At 42.6% G+C, this 21,786-nt stretch overlaps 1 protein-coding gene across 4 annotated transcripts; it reads right to left on the reverse strand.

Moving 5' to 3' along the window:
• Positions 1-1,518: 1,518 nt before the first annotated feature.
• AMZ2 (archaelysin family metallopeptidase 2) lies at positions 1,519-21,476 on the reverse strand. Of its 4 annotated transcripts, none has more exons than XM_053298514.1 (7): positions 20,815-21,110; positions 19,284-19,566; positions 17,844-18,017; positions 11,828-11,956; positions 8,733-8,896; positions 5,328-5,504; positions 1,519-1,816 (listed from the first exon to the last, which is right to left on the reverse strand). In XM_053298514.1, the coding sequence occupies exons 1-7, from the start codon at positions 20,815-20,817 to the stop codon at positions 1,718-1,720; spliced, it is 1,029 nt and encodes a 342-aa protein (XP_053154489.1). In that variant the 5' UTR covers positions 20,818-21,110; the 3' UTR covers positions 1,519-1,717. The 4 variants fall into 4 exon arrangements, with proteins under 4 accessions (XP_053154489.1, XP_053154487.1, XP_053154488.1 ...); XM_053298512.1 differs by lacking the exons at positions 1,519-1,816; positions 20,815-21,110 and adding exons at positions 2,446-2,648; positions 21,126-21,476; XM_053298513.1 differs by lacking the exon at positions 1,519-1,816 and adding an exon at positions 2,446-2,648 and having other exon boundaries at positions 20,999-21,118.
• Positions 21,477-21,786: the final 310 nt, after the last annotated feature.

Below are 21,786 nucleotides of genomic sequence, written 5' to 3' on the forward strand. Positions count from 1 at the left end.
TATTTCTGCCCATCAAGTAGCAGAACTGAGAGCCCTACAGGTAGGCCTTCCTTTTCTACCCTTCCGGGGTGACAAGGTCTTGCTCTGGACAGATTTTTTCTCCCTTCCAAAGGTGGTTTCTCAGGACATATGCTTCCCTGTATTCTTTCCATCCCCTTCATTGTTTGTGGAGAGAGATTGGCATAGCTTTGGTGTCAAGAGAGTGTTGTCCTTTTACCTACATCGCATGTGGGCCTTCTGAATCTCTGTTCATCTGTTTTGCTGGTGCAAATAGAGGCAAACAGGTGTCATCACAACTTTCATTCTGGACAACTACAGCAATCAAACTTGGTTAATCACTTTATGGACTGGAACCACCTCTACTTCTGTGTGCCCACTCTACCAAGGCCATGGCAACTTCGATGGCATATCTCCAAGGAGTCCCTCTTGACACGATTTGTCGGGCTGCTAGATGGAAAGGCCCTCTCTCCTTTGTCTATCATGATGCCTTGGACACCAGGTCTAGAGGTGACTCCCAGTTCAGTTCAGCAGTTCTCCAATCTATTCTACACTGAAGATCTCTTCTTCCCAGGTTCTGCTGCACCCACCAACCATGAGAGTAGCTTGCTAATCACCTAGAGTGTGAATGACAACGGCCACTACAAAGAAAGTCAGGTTGCTTACCTGTAACAGTAGTTCTTCTAGTAGCCCATTGTCCATTAAAACAACCTGCCCTCCTCCCCGCTGTAGCAATCACCTGTATAGGTGTGTTGTAGCAGTCAGAGACTGAGCAGTCAGTATAGCTGAGTGAGGGGAGGTGCTGTTTGTCTAATGGGGCTGTTCACAGCTGTTAATCTTGCATTTTGAATTAACACTCATGTTTTCAGACTGCAGCTTTGTACACATGTAAAGTAGGATTCCAGTCTTGGTAATGTGGATAGGAGGCCAACTAAACTCACCAGTCCCATGGTCCTTCCACATCATACCCTGTACCTGCCAACTTAAGCCAGGCTTTGCCAAATTTTATTTGGATCTAGAAGCCAGCCCAAACATTTAGGAGCCAGACAATGGACACTTGGCAAAATTACCAACCTCAGTAATTTGGTACATTTGGAAAGGGAGGTTAAATAGGCATCTCTTTATCCCTTTTGCAAAGCATACTTAGAAATGGGGCTGCTTGGAACAAATACAGATTTTATTAAATAACTCTACCTCTGAATATCCTAATCTAGGTGCCACTGCTCTCTGGCACATGGGATTTGTCAATCCCTGATTTAAGATTTGTCAAAAGTCTTGCACAATATGCTGCCCCATCTTGTTGCACAGATGTAGCTGGAATGCTTACATTCATTGTATTGGTATAGGGGGTGGGGGTGAATAGGGCTCTTGACTTCAGGTTGCAAGCATCAATCCTATGCACACTGACCAACTAAAGTGAGGCTTAAGTGTGCATACAAGTGCAGCCTCAGGGCAAAAATACACATTAGTTTGACAAACAAGTACTTGCAAACCCACACATGCTGGGTTTGTAGTGCAAAGGCTGGGAGGGGAACTGGAAAAGAGAATCATAGGCACCTATATGTTTTCCACTGTGGGGCTAATCACAGCTTTGAGGGAAAGCAATTTAGATTGGGAAAATGGCACAGGGAGAAAGGGCTGCTACCTAGTGTTGCTGCTGCAGTCCAATTCAGGAAGGACTGGAGCACCACTGTTTTAAACATCACATCTAGAAATCCAATCATAGTTCTCCTGAGTCTTGTCTGTTTTGTCCCTTAGTGTGGCAGCTCTTTGCATGCATGCATTCTGCTTCCGTAACTTTCTTGTCAGGTGTCATAATCTAAATGAAATAATAGTTACAGTAATGATTATTATATTTTAAAATGATTTATTATATTTAAGCATATTTAAATTTTAGAATCCTATAAAGCCATGTTGCGTTATTTCTCTCACTCTCATCTGAAGAACAGTAGATTGTTTAGACTTTTATAAAAGAACCTGAATAACAAACAGTGCATAAGGTTCTGATGAGAGGCACATAAAGGTCTATAATGAACAAAAATTCACCATTAACCTCCAAATTTATGCACAGTGGGAAGTCTGACTATTTGGGTAGCAAGGAGAACAAGTAGCAAATAAGCAAGGAAGTGTAATAATAGGATTATAGATGGAAATGGAGTTATTATGTGGCCTTGGGAATAGCACTTACCTCCTGCACACAACAGGAAATAAAATGCATCACACCTATTAAATCTTAATAATTTGCTTCTCTGTTTTCATTCTCCTCCAGTTCCAACCTTAGGGACCATTTCAATTAAAGCCTTTTTGAAAAGACTGGGTAAAAAACAACCAGCTCCCCTCTGGTCTGCTACACAGTCATTTTCAGAACTGGGGTTCTTTGTGTTGAGATATGCACAAGAGCCAAAGGTTGGTAATGGTTGGACATCAATTTGCTCCTTACACAGGACCTTTGTTTACTGTACTACTTCTTTATTAGCAGGGTTTCAAGCTTTAACCCAATGATTTTATTTCTGCAGGACATCTAGGCATTTGAAAATCCAGGTGTAGCTTTCCTTAAATGCTTCCACAGGCTTCTGTAAACCTAACCTAGCTTCATTGCTGTGTTGGGCTTGAGTTCCATTAGCCTCTTCCTCCATCCACCTCTGCAGTGCCTAGAAAAAATGTATTACAAATTAGTAATACAGTATTACAAATTAGTAATACAAATTAATAAAAAGACTTATGAGGATTTATCTCAAATGGGCATGAAATTTAGGATGGACAATAAAACCAACTGGTTTGGCATAGAATCATTATTCCGTATCAATAATGAATTCTTTCTTGTGCATATCTCAGACTACAATTTCCTCTAAAGGTTTCCAGTCTCTTGGCTCCTTTATTTCTTGAAGATAAGAAGAGGACAAAGAGAAGCAAAGAAACAAACTATAGCAACTCTTCTAAATCACACTGAAGTGAAGAAATGTTCCTCCATGCTATGTGTGGCAAATTGATGTTTTTGCATAAAGAGTAGCATGTCTTAATACACAAGTGGGCTTTGAGCAATTCACATTAACTAACTGTATCTGTAACATGATTTAGGATGTTCCAATCTCATGATCTGAGGTAATTATGGGTTGAAAGCTAGAGGACCAAGAAGCTAGTTTCCCAATATTGAGTGGTACACAAGAAGCCAAGGGAATCAAATAGAGGACATTGCTTAACTCCTCTTCAGTGAGGGCACTTCAAGATGGGTACAGTGGCCCAATAACTATATATGTGGACTGTTAGCATTACTGTTCCATCTTTTTTGAGAGGCCTATACCAGAGACCACAACTGATACAAGAGGAGTGAAAGGGGAGGGTCAATCTACTATGTTCCAAAATCCATACTATATCTGCTGTTACATGGAAGGACCATCTTATTTCCTTTTCTATGTAAACCACTTTGAATTTTTTTTTAAATTTAAAAGCTGTATAGAAATATTCATGATGATGATGATGATAATGGTGATGATGATAAGGAATGTTGCAATTTCACATGTGACCATAACTTGAAAACATTGAGGCTATTCTCACAATGGGGGGAAACCGAGCTAAGGGAACCCAGCCAGGTTTCCCCCCATGGTGAGAACCACTGGGCTCGTGGGTGAGCCCACTAGTTCAATGGTGGCTAGCCCGCCAAACTAGCCCTCTCCTTAAATGAGGTTAGTGGAGCGACAGCTCCACTAACCCCGTTTCCCCAATCGTGAGTTGCCACAGTGCAGCTCCGTGCTGCGACTCGCAGGGAGACTCCTGACTGGGAGGCTACAACAAGCCTCCCAACATTGGGGAGCTCCCCAGAATGTCCCGCACACTTGCGTGGGGCATTCTGGGACTTCTGGGGGCCTAGCGGCCCCCAATCCCCGCAGCCCCAACCAGCTCCGTGATGGAGCCGGTTATCGTGTGGGTGGTCGATCTGGCCGCCCTAGGCTCAACTGCTGTTTGTGTGTGGGGAGAGCAGCCTTGACCCACTCTCCCCACCAAAACCCTCCCGGCTCTACACACCGATTGCGTGTAGAGCCTCAATGATTGGCTCGTCAAGAAGGAGCACATCTGGAAGTGCCCTTAAAAGCACAGGACCTCTGGTAGTGCTGATGAAGCCTGCCAAAATAAGGAGAACTTTTCTGCTGCTAGATTTCTCTCACATTTGTCTGAAGCATCCAGAGGCCTCTACAACTGGATTATGCAGCCTGAGGAATTAAGAAAGGCTTGGTCAATGGGTCCTGCTTTTACGCTACATGTGGAGTTGGACAATACATTTCCTTGCTTGTCAGATTGACTGGTGACATATTTGCACCATGTTTAGCACAGCTCATTTTTCTGAACCTGTTTAGGCAAACTTCCTTTTCCTGCAAATACCTCTGGCTCACTTCTGTTCTTGGCTTCTGGCATGTACCTTTGGATTGAAATGCTGATGGCTAATATACTATGGATGTTTGACTGTAGAGGATTCAGATTTCTAAGATGAGTTCTTACGATATTTTGTGGCATGAGAGCCACAGTAACACCACTTCTACCACCAGGTAGCTCAAAAAGCCCAGGACCACACTGTGGCTTCTTCCCATGACAGATCCCCAACAGTTGATGCTGGTTGACACAGTGTGGTCTCACATTACTTCAGCAGCATGGGGAAACGACAGGCTGCAACAACTTCCATGTTGATAGGATAACATGAGCATTGAGCATTCATCCCACATTTAGCAGTAGGACGCTAAATAAGAACATAAGCCCTGCTGGATCAGGTCCAAGGCCTATCAAGTCTAACATCCTGTTTCATACAGTGGTTCACCAGATGCCACAGGCAAGAGCTGAGGGCATGCCCCCTCTTGCTGTTGCTCTTCTGCAAATGGTATTTAAAGGCATCTTGCCTCTGAGGATTGAGGTGGCCTATAGCCACCAGACTAGTAGCCATTGATAGACCTGTCCTCCATGACTTTGTCTAAGCCCCTTTTAAAGTCATCCAAGCTAATGGCCATTACCACATCCTGTAGCAAATAATTCCATAGATTAATTATGTGCTGTGTGAAAAAGTTCTTCCTTTTCTTGTTCCTAAATTTCCTGGCCTTCAGTTTCATGGGATGACCTCTGGTTCTAGTGTTGTGAGAGGGAGAAAAAAATTTCTCTACTCCATGCATAATTTTATACATATCTATCACATCTCCTCACAGTCACCTCTTTTCCAGACTACAAAGCCCCCACATGCTGTAGCCTTGCCGCATAAGGAAGGTGCTCCAGGCCCTTCCAGATCAGAAGGATGTCTGGCTCCATTCTGAATGAGAAACTGTTCTGTTGCAAAACAACTTCTTTTGTACCTTGTATCTGTCCATAATGCTGAAACCAAGGGCAGACTGCAGCTTGCGCAGACAAATGGGGCAAAGGTCCAATGGGCGTTGATCTGCTTCTTCCAAATGATTGGACCCCTGCATGACACACTGAAACCACTGGCAGTGGTGGAGCCCAAAGATATGCCCAATCTCATGAGTCAAGGTCTGAAACACAGATGTGGTCAATTAAAAAGCAAACGGAAAATTGTTCTAAGAGTCTGACACTCACCATACCACTGTACAGTTATAGCCCTTATGTCTCAAGGTGTACACTTTTAATATGGCGCCATCTGGTGGGAGGTAGAGAAGACAATCATTTTATGGTTAAAGGACTTGTTCTGACAAAGTACTTAAAACATCCAAAACCCGATACCATCTTCAAATATTTTATACTATGTGTAAAATAAGAGCAACAGACAAATGTTGTTTTGAACTCTTAATATTTTCATCACATTTAGTCTTTCATCATGAGCTCATATTGGACATCTGCATTCTTCAGATTTTTCTTCCTTTTCCTATTGTTTCTTTTTGTTTCCCTGATACACATTCAAAAACAACATCAGTTTAAAGATCAAAGTGATGCTAAGCTATCCAATGTGGACAATGGGGTCTTAGGACAAAGGGTGATATATAAATATAAATAAATACATGAGTACATAAATATCTCGAAGGCTTTTATATTTTATAAATTGAAATTTTGTAAGCTGCTTTGTGTATATTTTTAGAGAAAAATGTGTAGAAATTATTTTTTAAAGAAATCTCTTTCCATGTTTTAGTATTTTACCTAGCTAGCATAACTGGTTTGCTTTTAGGTTGGGCTACTTTGGAATATACCAGGCACCTAATAGCACAGTGGGAAATGACTTGCCTAGCAAGCATGAGGTGGCCAGTTCGAAACCCTGCTGGTATGTTTCCCAGACTATGGGAAACACCTATATTGGGCAGCAGCAATATAGGAAGATGCTGAAAGGCATCATCTCATACTGCACGGGAGATGGCAATGGTAAACCCCTCCTGTATTCTACCAAAGAAAAACCACAGGGCTCTCTGTGGTCACCAGGAGTCGACTCCGACTTGACGGCATACTTTACCTGTGCTTTGGAACAACTGATATTTAACATGTTTTTAGTATCTATTTATTTGATTTCTATACTGGCCTTCCAAAAATGGCTCAGGGTGGTTTACATGAAAACAACACTAAAATCAATTAACTGTTAAAATCAAAAACTGTAAAAACAACATAAAACCATTATTAAAACAATTAAAACAGTTTTTAAAACCCTGGAAAACCAGGCCAAACAGGTAGGTCATGAGGGCTCTCCTGAAGGCCAATAATGATCTCAGACTGCAGATTTCTGCTGGGAGTACATTCCACAGCCCAGGAGCAGCCAGAGAGAAGGCCCGCCTCTGAGTCGCCACCAGACGTGTTGGTGGCAACTGAAGACGGACCTCTTCAAATGACCTTAATGTGCAATGGGGATCATGCAGAAGAAGGCGCTCTTTAAGCTAACTCAGACCTAAGCCATTCAGGGCTTTAAAGGTAATAACCAGCACTTTGTATTTTGCCTGGAAACATAACAGCAGCCAGTGCAGCTGTTTCAAAACGGGCATAATATGGTCTCTCCGAGTTGCCACAGAGACCAATCTGGCTGCTGCATTTTGAACTAACTGAAGTTTCCAAACTACGTACAAAGGCAGCCACACGTAAAACGCATTGCAGCAGTTGTAGAATATTGTAGAATATTTATTTCTATGATGTAGAAATTAAAGAGCCTTTAACGGATCAGGGCAAACAAATGTGAAACTTTGATTTTTAAATATTTTGGAATTCCACAAAGCTAAAAAAGAAAAGAAAAATCAGATTTTTCACACGGAATTCCCCTGCATCTTTCTGATTTCCCACAAAGATTACCCTAAACCAATGTTCACTGCAACAAGTTAAAGCAACTTAAGCTAGTTTTGACCTTGGAGAGAAGGCAGTGAGCCTAGCCCGATTTCACCTGACCGTGAGAACCACTGGGCTTGCAGGCGAGCCCGGTGGCCTCCAGGCGGTTAATCCGCCAAACCACCCCTCCCCTTAAACCGGGTTTGTGGAGCGAGCACTCCGCAAACCTGGTTTTTTAAAATTGTGAGTTGCTGCTGCTCTGTGCCGCGGCTACTCGCAAGGAGACCCCTGACCGGGAGGCTGAAAAGCAGCTTCCCAGCTCGAGGGTCTTTCCAGCATGCCCTGAGCACTTGCGCAGGGCATGCTGGAGCTGCCGGGAACCATGCGCATCCCCAACTCCCCAGCCGGCTCCGTGACGGAGTCGGCAGTTGTGTGGGCAGCCACTGTGGCTGCCCAGAGCAGACTGCTGCTCGTCTGCAGGGAGAGCGGGCTTAGCCCCCTCTCCTCACAAACCCTCCCCAGGCTCTTCTCACAGATTGTGAGAAGAGCCTCCTTGTTTCCTGGAAAGATGTGAATTATCTGTTGCAAGTCATCTTTTTTAAGCCAAGCAATAAAGAATGTGGGTTTGTCAATCACAACAGTTTCAACAGCATAGAAAAAGGAATCACTGGCTGACATATTGCACAACATTCCATCTGAGTTGTAATGCAGCTCTTTCAAGAAGGTGCAAAATTGTGCAAATGCAGTTGTATGATGGACAGCCATTATTTCCAATGGCCATTCAGAACTCTTGTGAAATTGCATGTATGCTTTGTTAAAACACAGAAGCAATGTTTCACAGTATGTCAGCCACTGTTTTAACAGTAATATTAATAGTGCATCAGTCACATCTAAATATTAATTTTAAAACACTGGCCAACATGTTCTGCAGTGTTGGGAGGGTGAAACAAGGGCTGTTCTCTCACCAAGACGCTGCTGCAGAGCTCATCCAAAAGCTTGTCCAACAGCTAAGCACATGTAGAGCAATGTTCTCTGCTCTCCCCTCCCTCCAAAAATGTCTTGGCTTCCAGAAATACATCCCTGAGGGAGAAAGATGAGGAATAAGTTTCTTGACTTCCAGGAATACATCCCTGAGGGATAAAGATGAGGAATATTTCTGGAACTCTTTTAGGGGGAGGGGAGAGCAGTGAAAATAGCTCCCTCTACCCTTCTGTGCTTTCTCAGCTGTCAGACAGACCATGTTGGCCCCTGCTCATACAGCATACCTCCCCCATGGTGCAGTCTTGATCCAGACCAGATTCATTGTGGCTACTACTGAAAAAATAAAAAGTAAGCATGTTATGATAAAGTTTCTTTACCTCCACCTTTCAATGCCCAACTTGAAGACAATAATGTTGAATGTTCTAATTCCAACTGTTTTTACTTTAACCAATCTAAGTCTGATTTACACAAGTACAAGTGTAATTCAGCTATAAAAATGTAATGCCAGGAATCCACAACACACTCACTTTGCAGGATCTCAGCAGCAGGATACTTGTGATCTCAGGGGTGTAATAACCATCAAAAACAGAATAGTCAGCTGGAGGAAGCTTTTTTGTGGTCTTCAGTTTGCCTTTGTAGTTTGCACTGTAAAAGTCACTGTCATACCTGGCAAAGCTGAAGATCCCCATGCCTGAACATAGCAAAGGGAAATCAAATGAGAATTTCACAAACAGACACAACTGACAAAGCAAAAGTAAAAATGACAGTGAAATCCTGTCAAAAAGAGAACTTTTGGAAATGAGAGATGCCCCACTCCATCTCCTGCAACACCACCAATGAGGGCATATGGAAATTCGTCCTTAAGTCATTGCTGACCAAAACAGCTGCAAGATGCACTTGGCTAAATGAGCTTAATTGTTTTATCTCTTCTATTGTTTAAAGCCCTACTGTTTTATGCTGCTGTTACTACTTTGGGGATTTTATGGTATTAGTACTTTTGTTGTTGCTGCTGCTGCTAGGCACTCTGAAAACTATGCTGATAGGGCAGGACATGTAATTTAATTCAATTCCATTAAGTTAAATATAAATTAAAGTGCTCCCTTGATCTAGCTATGGCCTCACATCAGCCAGTTCCAAAACACTTTTAGTTTGCTGTAGAAACTGGAGGTATGTATGTATGTATGTATGTATTATTATTAATTCAATTTCTATACCGCCCTTCCAAAATGGCTCAGGGCGGTTTACAAAGAGAAATAACAAACAAATAAAATGGCTCCCTGTCCCCAAAGGGCTCACATTCTAAAAAGAAACATAAGACACACACCAGCAACAGTCACTGGAAGTACTGTGCTGGGGGTGGATAGGGCCAGTTACTCTCCCCCTGCTAAATAAAGAGAATCACCACGGTAAAAGGTGCCTCTTTGCCCAGTTAGCAGGGCATGTATGTAGCATGTATGAGAACTTGTAGTGATCAGCCACCTCTCCCTCTAAAGAGTTAATGGGAAGTCAAGACCCTTGTCTTAACTGACAGGCTAGTGACCTACAGAGATTGCCCAATCAGTCCACCAGGGGGTGGGACCTAGGGAGCTGTTGCTGGGAATTCTGGGAACAAGAAAGAAAGTTTCAGTGCAGGAGGAGCACAGGAGGCCATGTAGGTTGGCTGCAGGAGAATAACTCTGCAGATCCTTGAAAGACAAGAGGGCAGGAAGCTTGAATTCTCATTAAGAGTTTAGTGAATACAAGGCAAGGAGTCAGGGCTTATGGCTTCAGGAGGTTTAGCATATGGAACAGTTTGTTTAGTCAGACTGGGCTTTAGGGATGTTATTTTGCTTTGTGTTTGTGTGTACTCTGCATATTCTGGATACTGTTCTATTATAGTTTACCTGCAATGTAACTGAAATAAGAAACACTAGCCTACACTCAATACACCTAGGGTGTTGCAAAAGACTCTATAAACATTTAAGCGTTCCTAAGACAACCTATTTTTGTATCCTACTAAGTATTCTTAACTGTATCTAAAAGCTGAGAAAACCTCAGACATAAGCAGTCTGTAGTAATTGAATAAAACTTTTTTTTAGTTCTTTTATTTCAATAAGCCTCTCCGAATTGGGGTTTAACTCAGGAAAAGCGGGGGCCGAAGGGGGATTTCTCTGGTGCAAACACATCCTCAAATGTTCAGCAGCTATCAGTTTCCTCACCACATGTAGGCTTGCACGTGGAAGATTTTTGTACTTGTCTAAAAGCCAAATTAAGAGTTTTTTCTGGATTATCCCACCCCAAAGCCCAGAGAGTTTACAAAGGAACCATTTTTAATGTTGTACTGTATATGTCTGCTCTATGCCATCCATCTCTTTTATCCCTTTTATAAAGTAACAGGAAAGAAGAAAATGGTGATTGTACCCCTATTTGACCTGCCTTGGCTTGGCCCATGACCCAGTCTTGGGTCCCAAACACCACTGTTCTAAAAACATGCCACCTATTCCTTTGGCTCCTTCCAAAAAGGTGAATTAGGCGGGCGGAGGGAGAGAGAGGCTTACCCAAAGCTACTCAATGTTCAACTTCCCATTTTAAAATGCCCAGCCCTCTCTAGCCACTGCAGCACAAAAGCAGATAAGCAGCTCTAAACCATTATTTGTCTACTTGTTTCAAGATTCAGCTATGGTTTAGGTTATAAGCTATGGCTGGTACAAAGTATGGTTGGTGTGATGTCTGCATAGAACCAGATTGCACCTCATTGCCTACATGCAGTCTCTAAAAATTTCACTATATAACTACCGTACTTCACATGTACTACTACTGACCCCTTGTGGTCTATGCATATTTGTTCAGAGGTGCTGTAAATTTTCTTCTTTCACTAGCACATTGAGAAAATTTTGAATTTTCTGTGGCAGTTTTGCTGATATTATGTTTTTGATTTGTTTGTCTTTGATCTAGTTTTGGAAAGCAGTACAGAAATATGTTGACAGATAGATGTGACTCATGTTAGCAGAAAGATGTATGTCTATGCCATAGCACTGGAACAATCAATTGGAATATATTGGATTTGTTGGTTCCAGGGTTAAAGAACAAACATGGCCAGTGCTGCCATCTCTTACAATTAGGAGAAAGTTATTGTGTTGACTTACAAATAATTGTAAAGGAGCTCACTACAAAAGGCAGCTTCAGCTATAGCCCTAACCTCCAGTTTGTATGCAGATTACACTCTAATATGGTTGAGTCTTATGGTTAACCCAAGATTTGAGGGGGTACATTGTATGCAGAACAACACACTGAGAGGCAGTAGCACAGCAGAAAAATAATGCACACTCCTAGGAATGCTGAAGCCTTCTTTCTTAGACACCCTGTCCTTGCTTCTTAGCAAGCCTAGTTGTTGCCTATCAAGCTTGCATAGAATGGTGAGAAGCTTTTCACAACTGGGAAAGACTATATAGGCTTGAACCTGAAGGAAAAAAGGGTTCATTGACTCCGATAACAGTCAGTGAACTTCCAGAATGGCTTTACTGTTCAAGTAATGGTTCATTTGTAAATAGACTTAACAATATTTCAGACCAAGAATAGAAGCAGCTTATCATAAGCCAAAGTATCCAGGCATATCATATCATGCAGTAAAAAGTATATCTACCTTCTGTCAAGGAGGCTTGCCCAAACACAAAATTCCAGGATTCTTTAGGGTAAAGATCTATCATGGTTATTCCCACAATGCAAAAAGCATCCTTTGGCTTTTTTTTCTTTAGGTAATTCAAAAGATTGCCTGTATAAAACACACAGAAAACCATCTCAATGGAAAAATGAGAGACAAAAGAATGCAGGGATTGCATGACCCAGAAATACAGCCTCAGAATAATACTGAAGATGATCAAAAGAGACTGTTATCCCCAAATACAAGCAGCACATATGCAAATACAAAGAAGAGGGACAATGAATTATAGACAAATGGTTCTTGATGCTATCCAGCTCTATTCAAATCAGTGTGAGGTCTGCAGTGAACTATATGTGAGAACCTACAAAAATATCACAGAGAGGTGGTGAAGGGTAAGACAAAGAGAAAAAGTATCTCCTCTGGTGCTCCACCCTACCCCCACTCAAGGAGGCTTATCTTGGCTTAGTGGAGCCCCACTGAAGATTTCCAGCCCAAAGGAAGATGACCCTGCTCAACCCTAAAACCATCACAGGAGCTTGATTTGGGCTGCAGCCCCCATAATGGGTTTAGTATCAAAGGGCAAAGTATGCATGCAAGCATGCTCATCTTGTCCCCTTCAGCTCTGAATCTGAACTCATCACAAGGGCTTGTCTTGGGCTGAAGGTAAGGAAGTGGTGAGCTGAGCAACCTTGCTTCCCTTCATCCACCCAAATGTCCAGCCACAGCAAGCCAAAGAATATTCCTTGGCAGCATAAAGTGAGTATATATGTGAAGACTTTACCAAGGGTTTTTGTGTGTATGTGTGGGGAGGCGAGATGCTTTGGAAAATAGTGCCTCACTATTTTTCAGCAAGGATAGAAGTGTCTCTATGTGTGTTGCCTTGCCATGCCCACTCCAAGACCACTTATTATTATTACTATTATTTCTTGTTTACACAGTCAGACAGGTGTTATTGACTGGTTTGTTTTATCCAGACATCAAGTCCTTCCCAAGGACCTGGGATGCAAGAATTTTATTGTCAATGTTGTTGCTGTTGTTATAGATATCGTCGCAGAATATAGGCTGTTCCCAGTAAAGCTGCTTTTTGTAATTGGCTGATGGTGATTTCTGTGACCCCTATGGTGTTGAGGTGCTCTTCAAGGTCTTTTGGAACTGCACCCAGGGCACCAATTACCACTGGGATTATTTGGGTCTTTTTCTGCCACAGCCTTTCAATTTCAATTTGTAGATCTTTGTATTTGGTGATTTTTTTCTATTACTTTTTCTTCTATTCTGCTATCCCCTGGTATTGCTATGTCGATTATTTTGAATTGTTTTTCTTTCTTCTCGACTACAGTTATATCTGGTGTATTGTGTGGCAGATGTTTGTCTGTTTGTAGTCGGAAGTCCCATAATATTTTTACATCTTCATTTTCTACCACTTTTTCAATTTTATAGTCCCACCAATGTTTGGCTACAGGTAGCTTGTATTTTTTGCAGATGTTCCAGTGTATCATCCCTGCTACTTTGTCATGCCTTTGTTTGTAGTCAGTCTGTGCGATCTTTTTACAACAGCTGATTAGGTGGTCCACGGTTTCATCTGCTACTTTACAAAGGCGGCACTTGCTGTTTGTGGTGGATTTTTCGACTTTTGCTCTTTTTGCATTTGTTCTTAGTGCGTGTTCTTGCGCAGCCAGTATTAAACCCTCTGTTTCTTTCTTCAAGTTGCCATTCTTAAGCCATTGCCAGGTCTTGGTGATGTCTGGTTTTCCACTTATATTGTGCAAATATTGACCATGCAGGGGCTTATTTCTCCATTTTTCTGCTCGGTTCTTGACTTGTTCTTTCTTGTAGGCCTGCTTTGTTTCATTGGTGTTGAATAGTTTCGCGTTATTGACCATTTGAAGTGCATCTTCTTCACTGTCCTTGATATATTCTTCAAGGCCTCTTTTCTTCTCCTCTACTGTTTGATGGACTTGCAGCATTCCTCTTCCACCAGAGCTGCGAGGGAGGTATAGCCTATCGACATCACTGCGGGGGTGCAGAGCATGATTGATGGTCATGATTTTCCTGGTCTTACGATCAGAGTCTCTAGCTCTGCCTGGGTCCAGTCTATTATTCCTGCAGTGTATCTGATAACAGCTATAGCCCAGGTGTTTATGGCTTGTATGGTGTTCCCGCCATTGAGCTTGGACTTGAGGATTTTTTGAACTCTCCTGATGTATTCACTTCCAATTTTTCTTTTAACTTCAGTGTGTGTGATGTTACCAGCCTGGAGAACGCCCAAGTATTTGTAATGTTCTTTCTCTTCCAGGTTCTTGATCTTGCTTCCATTGGGCAGTTCTATTCCTTCTGTTTTTGTTATTTTCCCTCTGTTCATTATTAATGCAGCACACTTGTCTAGTCCAAACTCCATTGCTATATCGCTACTGAATATACAGACAGTGCTTAGCAGTGATTCGATTTCTGACTGGGACTTTCCATACAACTTCAGATCGTCCATGTACAGCAGATGGTTGATTTGACTTGATGTTTTAGATGTTTGGTATCCGAGGCCTGTTTTTAGTATTTGTGAAAGTGGGGTCATGGCGATTACAAACAACAGAGGGGATAGTGAGTCCCCTTGGAAAATGCCTCTTCTAATGCTAACCTGTCCAAGTGTCTCGCCACTGATTGTTAACTGTGTACTCCACATGCTCATTGCTTTTTTTATAAATATCTGAATGTTTTTGCTGACACCAGTTGTTTCTAAACATTTTAGTATCCATGTGTGAGGCAATGAATCAAAGGCTTTCTTGTAGTCAACCCATGCAACACTTAGATTGGTTTTTCTTCTCTTGCAATTTTCTAAAATCATTTTGTCAATCAGCAGCTGGTCTTTTGTGTCTCTGGTGTTCGGGCAATTTCCTTTCTGTTCAACTGGAAGCTGTTTGTTAGTTAATAAGTGTTGCATGACTTCATCTGCTATTATTCCAGTTAATAATTTGAACATGGTTGGCAGGCAGGTTATCGGTCTATAATTACTTGGAACTGCACCTTTTGCTGGGTCTTTCATTATGAGATGAGTTTTCCCAGTTGTTAGCCATTGTTCAATATCACCTCCTTGCAAAATGTGATTGAACTGTTTTGATAGTTGTTTATGAAGGCTTGTTAGGTGTTTAAGCCAAAAGCCATGCAGTTCATTGTCGCCTGGCGCAGTCCAATTTTTAATTTTCTTTGCTCTTTCACTTATTAATTCTGGTGTTATTATTAGATCTTGCATTTGTTGGTTACATTTTTTGACCTCTTTCATCCAGCCTGCTTTTTTATTATTATCTATTGGATTGTCCCATAATTTCCCCCAGAATTGCACTGCTTCTTCTTTATTTGGTGTCTCTAGGTTTCTTGCAGTTTCTCCTTCTATGCTTTGGTAGAAACGTCTCTGATTCAACTGGAATTGGAGATTCTGCCTGTGTCGTGTAATTCTGGCTTCATACCTGCTAATCTTCTTTGACACTGCTGTTATTTGCTGCTTTATTATTTCCAGGACTTCTCTAATTTTCCTTGAATCTAGGTGGTATTTTTGGATCAGATACTGTTTGGTATTTTCATTCTTCAGCTTCTTTTCTTTCATATCTTTCAATTTACTAGCATCTGATCTAAGCCTGGAGATTTTATTTTCTCATCTAATCTTCCATTTAGGTGATGTACTGCTTTCTTTTTTTACAGGTCAACTGATCTTATATCTGAGCTCTTGTGTTGTTATTATTGCTGCACTGTACATTAGTTGGTTTGTTTCTTGCAAATTATTGGTTGTTATCTCTGCAAGTGCAGCACTGATATCTTTTTATGCCTGAGCAAGTTGTTTTTTGGCAACTGTTTTTAGAGCTGGAAGTCGAACCCTGGTGGTTGTTTGGTTCATGTGTTCAGTTATTTTTTGCTTTAGTTCTTGCTGCTTTTCTGTTAAACGGCATTTGGGGTTTTGAGGTGAAGGCAAAGGGGAGGTTGCCTGGTTTTGATTTTTAACAGTTCAGTAACAGTGGCATCCTCGATTTCCAACACCTCCTCCACCTGCGCCTGAGCAACTTCTTCAATTGGTGGTAATTCTTCTTCCATATCTTGAGCCTGTGTTGCTCTTTCCAGTTCTTCCAGCTCAACTCCTGTGAATACTTTATTTCTTATTATGTATCTTCTCTGGTCTGCTAGCCTTTGTTCTGTTATTTCTGTATCTGGATGCTTCTCTTTCCAAATTTGGTATTCTTTTTAAATAACCTCTTCTACATGGACTAGACTTGTAATAGCAGATCATTATTTCCTTGTTGGCATTTTTCGTATATTTTTTTTGGTTAAGCGACATTTCTTCCAGTAACTTTGCTGTCTTCATCCCTGGTTGCTCAACTGAAGATCCTGAGTCCTGTTGCCCACTTGCCACCAGATGTCCAGGGACTATATCACCTGGCACGGTCCTTGTTGACCCGGGCGACGACCGATCCAGTATAGATTTATTAAAGTTACGTCTCACCATATTGTTGATGGGAGAGGCACTCTTTGTCTGGCTCCTCTGGTGAGACCTGTCCAGTATGGTTGGACCTCTGGCATAGCTCTCACCTTCCTCAGAGCACACAAGCCCCACAACCACGCCAAGGTAGTGCCTCACTGGGGGATGATGATGATGATGAAAATATTTCTATACTGCCCAAAACTTGCATCTTGCATCTCTGGGTGGTTTACAATTAAAATAATTTAAAACATTAAATCAATTAACAATTAAAATCATTTAAAAGATTAAAAACATTTAAAACCCAGCATTAAAATTATTTAAAATTAAAAATCTAATTAAAAGCTAGGGTGAATAAGTGCCTTTTAAAAAGTTGCCAGAGATGGAGAGGCTCCTATTTCAAAAGGAAGCACATTCCAAAGTCCAGGGGCTGCAATGGAGAAGGCCCGTTCTCGAGTAGTCTCCAGATGAGTTGGCGGCAGCCACAGGCAAACCTCTCTAGATGATCTTAGCAGGTGGTGGGGCTCATGGCGGAATCCATCACTTAGGATCCAGGGGATATCCACATGCACCACACCCACTTTATAAGCACAGGAAGTGATGTGGATTGTATTCTTCATTAGTACAATGTTTTAAAAAGAACTACAGTCAGTATAAATACTTAACTGTCTTAGAGTGTTTAGAACCAATATGGACAGATCGAGGGAGATGGGGTCCCTGTGATAAGCCATATTGTGGGATGATCACATACTTTTGTCAAACTGGACCAAGGAAACCGTGTTGTGTTTAACCCTTCCCACCCCACACTGTTTTTCCAACCCCCACCTCTCGCTATCATACATACATACATATGTACGTACATTCATACATCCACCTGGCAAAAACCACAATTTGCCATGCAGAGAAAATATACAGACACCATATATAACTAAAGGCAGGCGCGGACTGTCCCACAGGGCAACAGGGCATATTCCTGGTGCGCCCCACCCGCGGGGTGCCCCTGCACCCTGCCACACTCAGCAGCAATGAATACTCCCACCCTTAAGCACCCATTCTGCTCAAAACCTGGTGCCCTCCCCACATACATTCCACTGCCTAATCAGTGCCCCCAGTCCAACTGGACAAAAGTGACTAAAGGTACACTTTGGCAAAGGTAAATCCCTCCTGTATTCTACCAAAGACAACCACAGGGCTCTGTGATCGCCAAGAGTCAACACCGACTCGACAGCGCAACTTTACACTTTGCAACACCCAAAGGTTTGGGCTGCTGGCTGCATAAGAACCACAGAACAGGATAAGTTTTCCAAAGGCTCAAAATCGTGAAGGTTCCTTAAAACTCATATAAAAACAAATGTTTGTGATTCTTTTTTATTTACATCCCAAAAAATACCAGTAATTGACTATTCAGTCCTCATCCTTTCCTCTGCCACTAGACAATGTTACTTTAAAACAGCTGAGATGTATAAACCAGTCCCCAGAACTGGAACTAATCAAGCCAGGAGGGCATGTCCGATCTAAAAGTATCCCATCTATTCCCCATACCTGCATGAATCTGCAAATTGTGTGTATATTCATTAACCCGGAAAGCACAACCCGTGTGTGAAACTGGCACTGGACCCAGGATTCTGACAGTCAGGCCATAGTAAAAGGCTTCACAGTAATCCTTCAGCCATTTCATGTAGACATCTGTGCTGACTCTGGAATCTCCAAAGGAACCTTAAAAAAATCAGAGCAGAAAAGCAGCAGATTATTGCTTCAAAAGAGCAGATTTCCCCCCTCTCAAATTACATGTTTTAAAAAATAATCATTTCTATCACAATTCTTTAAAATATGAAATGTACTTTACAACTGTTATCTTGTCCATCTCCACAACAGCACTTGTATGTATCATCATTATTCCTAGTTTTAAAATGGGGAACCAAAGCTCAGGGGGAGTGGTTTTCCAAAGACCATAGTCCATCTAATGAATCAGAGGGCTGCACTGGAGAAATTTAGGCAAGTCTATGGCACACTTACTTAGGAGTATGTTCCACTGAACTTGCTGGGACTTACTTTTGAGTAAATACACATAAGACTGGGCTGCAAGTATCATGGAATTCAATAAAACTTATGAGTTTATCTGTGTGTTATACATCATAATAAATTTGTTACTGTTTGACCACCAGTCTGAAGCTTTGCTTCATTTGGGGGGTTTTCTAACACCCAACTGACTGCACTGTCTAAGGAGGTACATGCCTGGATCTTTTTAGCACTTCCTTTTAGGAGTCAATTGTCATAAAGTAAGCTTAGGAACCTTTGCAGGGTGATCCTGTACAGTTCCACTAGGCCTTGACTCCACACAGAACCTCTTCAGTTCTGCTGTACATGGTCAGACAGCAGCCCTGGATCCCAAACAGGAGGAATGGGAAACAAGGCACGGTCAATAAACTAAGGCAAGAGAGCTTAAGCTATTGCTCTCACTTCTGCATGTTCTTATTTGTCATAGGAGTGGTTGTTCCACCAACTACGATGAGAGTATTCTCAAGAATAAAGCATACTAATGAGAGCTTGTAGGCTTGGGCCTCACAAATTGTGTTCACTGATAGTTAAAGGTTCAACCAGGAATAAATCCTTGGAGCTCCAAGTACTGTAGCTCTTGTTATAGCTACTAGGGTTATAGAAAATTGTTTCTTATACCAGATGTAACAAGGCTTTCCTGGTTTTCAAAAGCTGTTATTGCTGAATTAATAATTGCTAAACCTAAACCAATAAACAATGGGGTTCCTTGGAAGCTTATCAGAGATCCCTTGAAGAAGATCAGCCTTCCCCTACAATGTGTTGCTGCAGGGAGTACTGTGCATGTTCAAGTTACCTGGTCAGTTCATGCAGGGGGACAGTGAGGCCCAATAGGCCTTGCAAATGTATGAAGGACTCATACAGGTAGGTTTGAATCTTTTACAAGCTACTAGGTTTTGCTTATTGAATTGATCAGGTAGATATTACCAATGGGTTGAATGTAAATCCGGCTCTTCTGGGGAGCTGGTGTGTTTCTGCAAGGGTCACGATAAAACTGGGCAAAATCCTGGGTGGGTTCGGGGTGTGAAGAAATCCAATCTGACTCAGAATGTAGTGTGATGGGCTTAAAGAGAACACTGTCTGGCCGAAATGCTTCAGCCAGCAAAAGCTTCTCCTTGGGTTCAAACTTCTCATAAAGCTTCACAAGTTGTGGATCCTTGGAGATCAGGGCTGCCTTTAGCACCTCTTCAGAATGTTTAATTACCTTCATCTAATAATGAGAAGGAAAGGCTAAAATTGGTTATGAAATCTAGATCTCATTTGAACATATTTTAAACAGTTTCCCTTCTTCCACCATACCACAAGTCACTCCTCACACACTCCCATTATCTCTGTTACGAGCATGTTCCTGCTTATTCAGCAATCGTCATTTTCTATGCATGTAGCATTCAGCTTCCTCTTTCCTATCCTATTTCCATGCCCAACTGTCATTTCACAATCAGCTTCTGCTTTTGCAGAAGACCAGTATGGAAAAGGTTTGCTGAAAGCTCAATCATCAGCCTAGTTCCATATATTATGTAACTTGGGAGCTTCATCTCAACTTTAAGGCAAACTAGTCACCGTCACATGCACACTAGCCCTATTCAGGTACAGTTGTTTGTACACATGTATGTGTCTGTGTGTGAATGACAGTGTTAAAATGAGGCATATCTCATTTTAAAAGTGAACCTGGGTACAGACTTTCTCAAATGCAGAGTACAGACAAAAAAATATAATATTATATATGCATAGAACGTAATATGTGAATAACTGTACATACATACAGATCTATGTGCCTACACTGTACACAGGATGTGCATGTATTGAGCACAACATGTGAATAGGGCTACATTTTATGTGCATGCTTGCACATAACTGCCCAGAGACGCAAGTTTTGGGCAGTATAGAAATGTAATAAATAAAATTAATGATTGGACATAACATGCACAGAGGGCTGTGATTTACTAAGACTCTGATTATTCTTGCAGCCAGTACAATCCATAGCTACACTTTTGAATTGGCTTCCAAGAACTGTTCTAAGCTGGATGCATATACCTTTTCAGACCTCAGCTGGAAGAAGAGTGGCAGTGAGCAGCCTCTCTGGCTCAGTGCCTATTAAGGCTGGGGATTAAGTTTTGGGCAGTATACAAATATGTTAGAATTAAAAAAGTAAAGTCAGTGTTGACTCTTGGCGACCACAGAGCCAAACAAACAGACAAATAAAACTCCCTTGAACTCAAGAGACTTCTGCATAGACATGCACAAAATAGGGGTGCAAATCAATATTATTTTAATTTGTGATTTTTAAAAATATTTTAAATTTTATATACCGCCTGGAGATGTACATATCAGGTATATTTATCACAAATGGGATAAAGAAAGAAAATAAGTAGAAGGCACGTTTTGAGGAACAAAAACGTGTCTTTATCTGTGCTGGGAACATCAATATAGTTTCAGGGCCATGGAACGAAGTAACTACCATAACAGACGGCACGCTCGCTTTACGAACGGGAAGCGCGGCAACAAGAGCGGGCCTTTCCACGGAGCCGAGGACATCGCTCCTCCCCCGAAACAGCGCCTGTGCTTCGGCTTCCCCTCCTGGGCCGCGCCTTCCCCCCAGCCGGGCACCCCCTCACAGAGCGCACACAGCGCCTGTTCCTCACCGCCACCCCACGTCTCGGAAGGAACCTCCCCGCTCGCAGCCACGCAGGTCTGCTCCAGCTGCTGCGCAACCGTCTGGGGCAGACCGAGCCGCCCCCACCACCAGCGCTGCGCAGGCGCACGGCCTACCTCGCCCCGGCCCGGCCCCGCCCCTCAAGGCGCCCGACTCGCCGCCGCCGCCCACGCGTCGGTCCCTTTGCCCCAAAGGCGGCTTTACTGCGGCTTCCTTCCTCGATGACGATGTTCCCGCTGCTGCTGTTCTGCTGCTTTCTGTTCTGAGGAGAGAGGGCGGAGCGAGCAGGCCCTAAGGCCCGTTGCTTGAGGCCTCCTTCTGCTCCGGGCTCGCAAGTCAGTCTCTCTCTCTCTCGATCTCTCTCTCTCTCAGGTTCACAGCCTGTCCCTCGTTTCTCCTGTGAGACATGCAGCCCGCGCCAGCCTCCGAGCGGCAAGTGACTGGGAAGTGCAAGCTGCTGGGGGTGTGTGTGTGTGTGTGTGCGCCCGAAATCCCGCTTAGCAGGATATGAACGGAATTTCTATCTAACATCCGTGGACCATCCCTCCAAATGAGTACTTACGCCTAAGCTGAAAGCTGGGAAGTGTGGCCGCCCGTGATATAAACAAACACACCGTTTAGGGTATCTGAGGTGAACATAGGCTTAGTGCCGATCTACTGTTTTCATTTCAGCGGGCTCCCCCAAATCGGGCCTTGGGTCTTCCAGACCGGCGTCTCTGGAAAGATGCTGGCAATCGCGGGTTCAGCCCCTGGCCTGGAACAAACGCTCGCCCCTGA

This window comes from Hemicordylus capensis, chromosome 2 (assembly GCF_027244095.1).
Source record: "Hemicordylus capensis ecotype Gifberg chromosome 2, rHemCap1.1.pri, whole genome shotgun sequence".
Classification (NCBI taxonomy): domain Eukaryota; kingdom Metazoa; phylum Chordata; class Lepidosauria; order Squamata; family Cordylidae; genus Hemicordylus; species Hemicordylus capensis.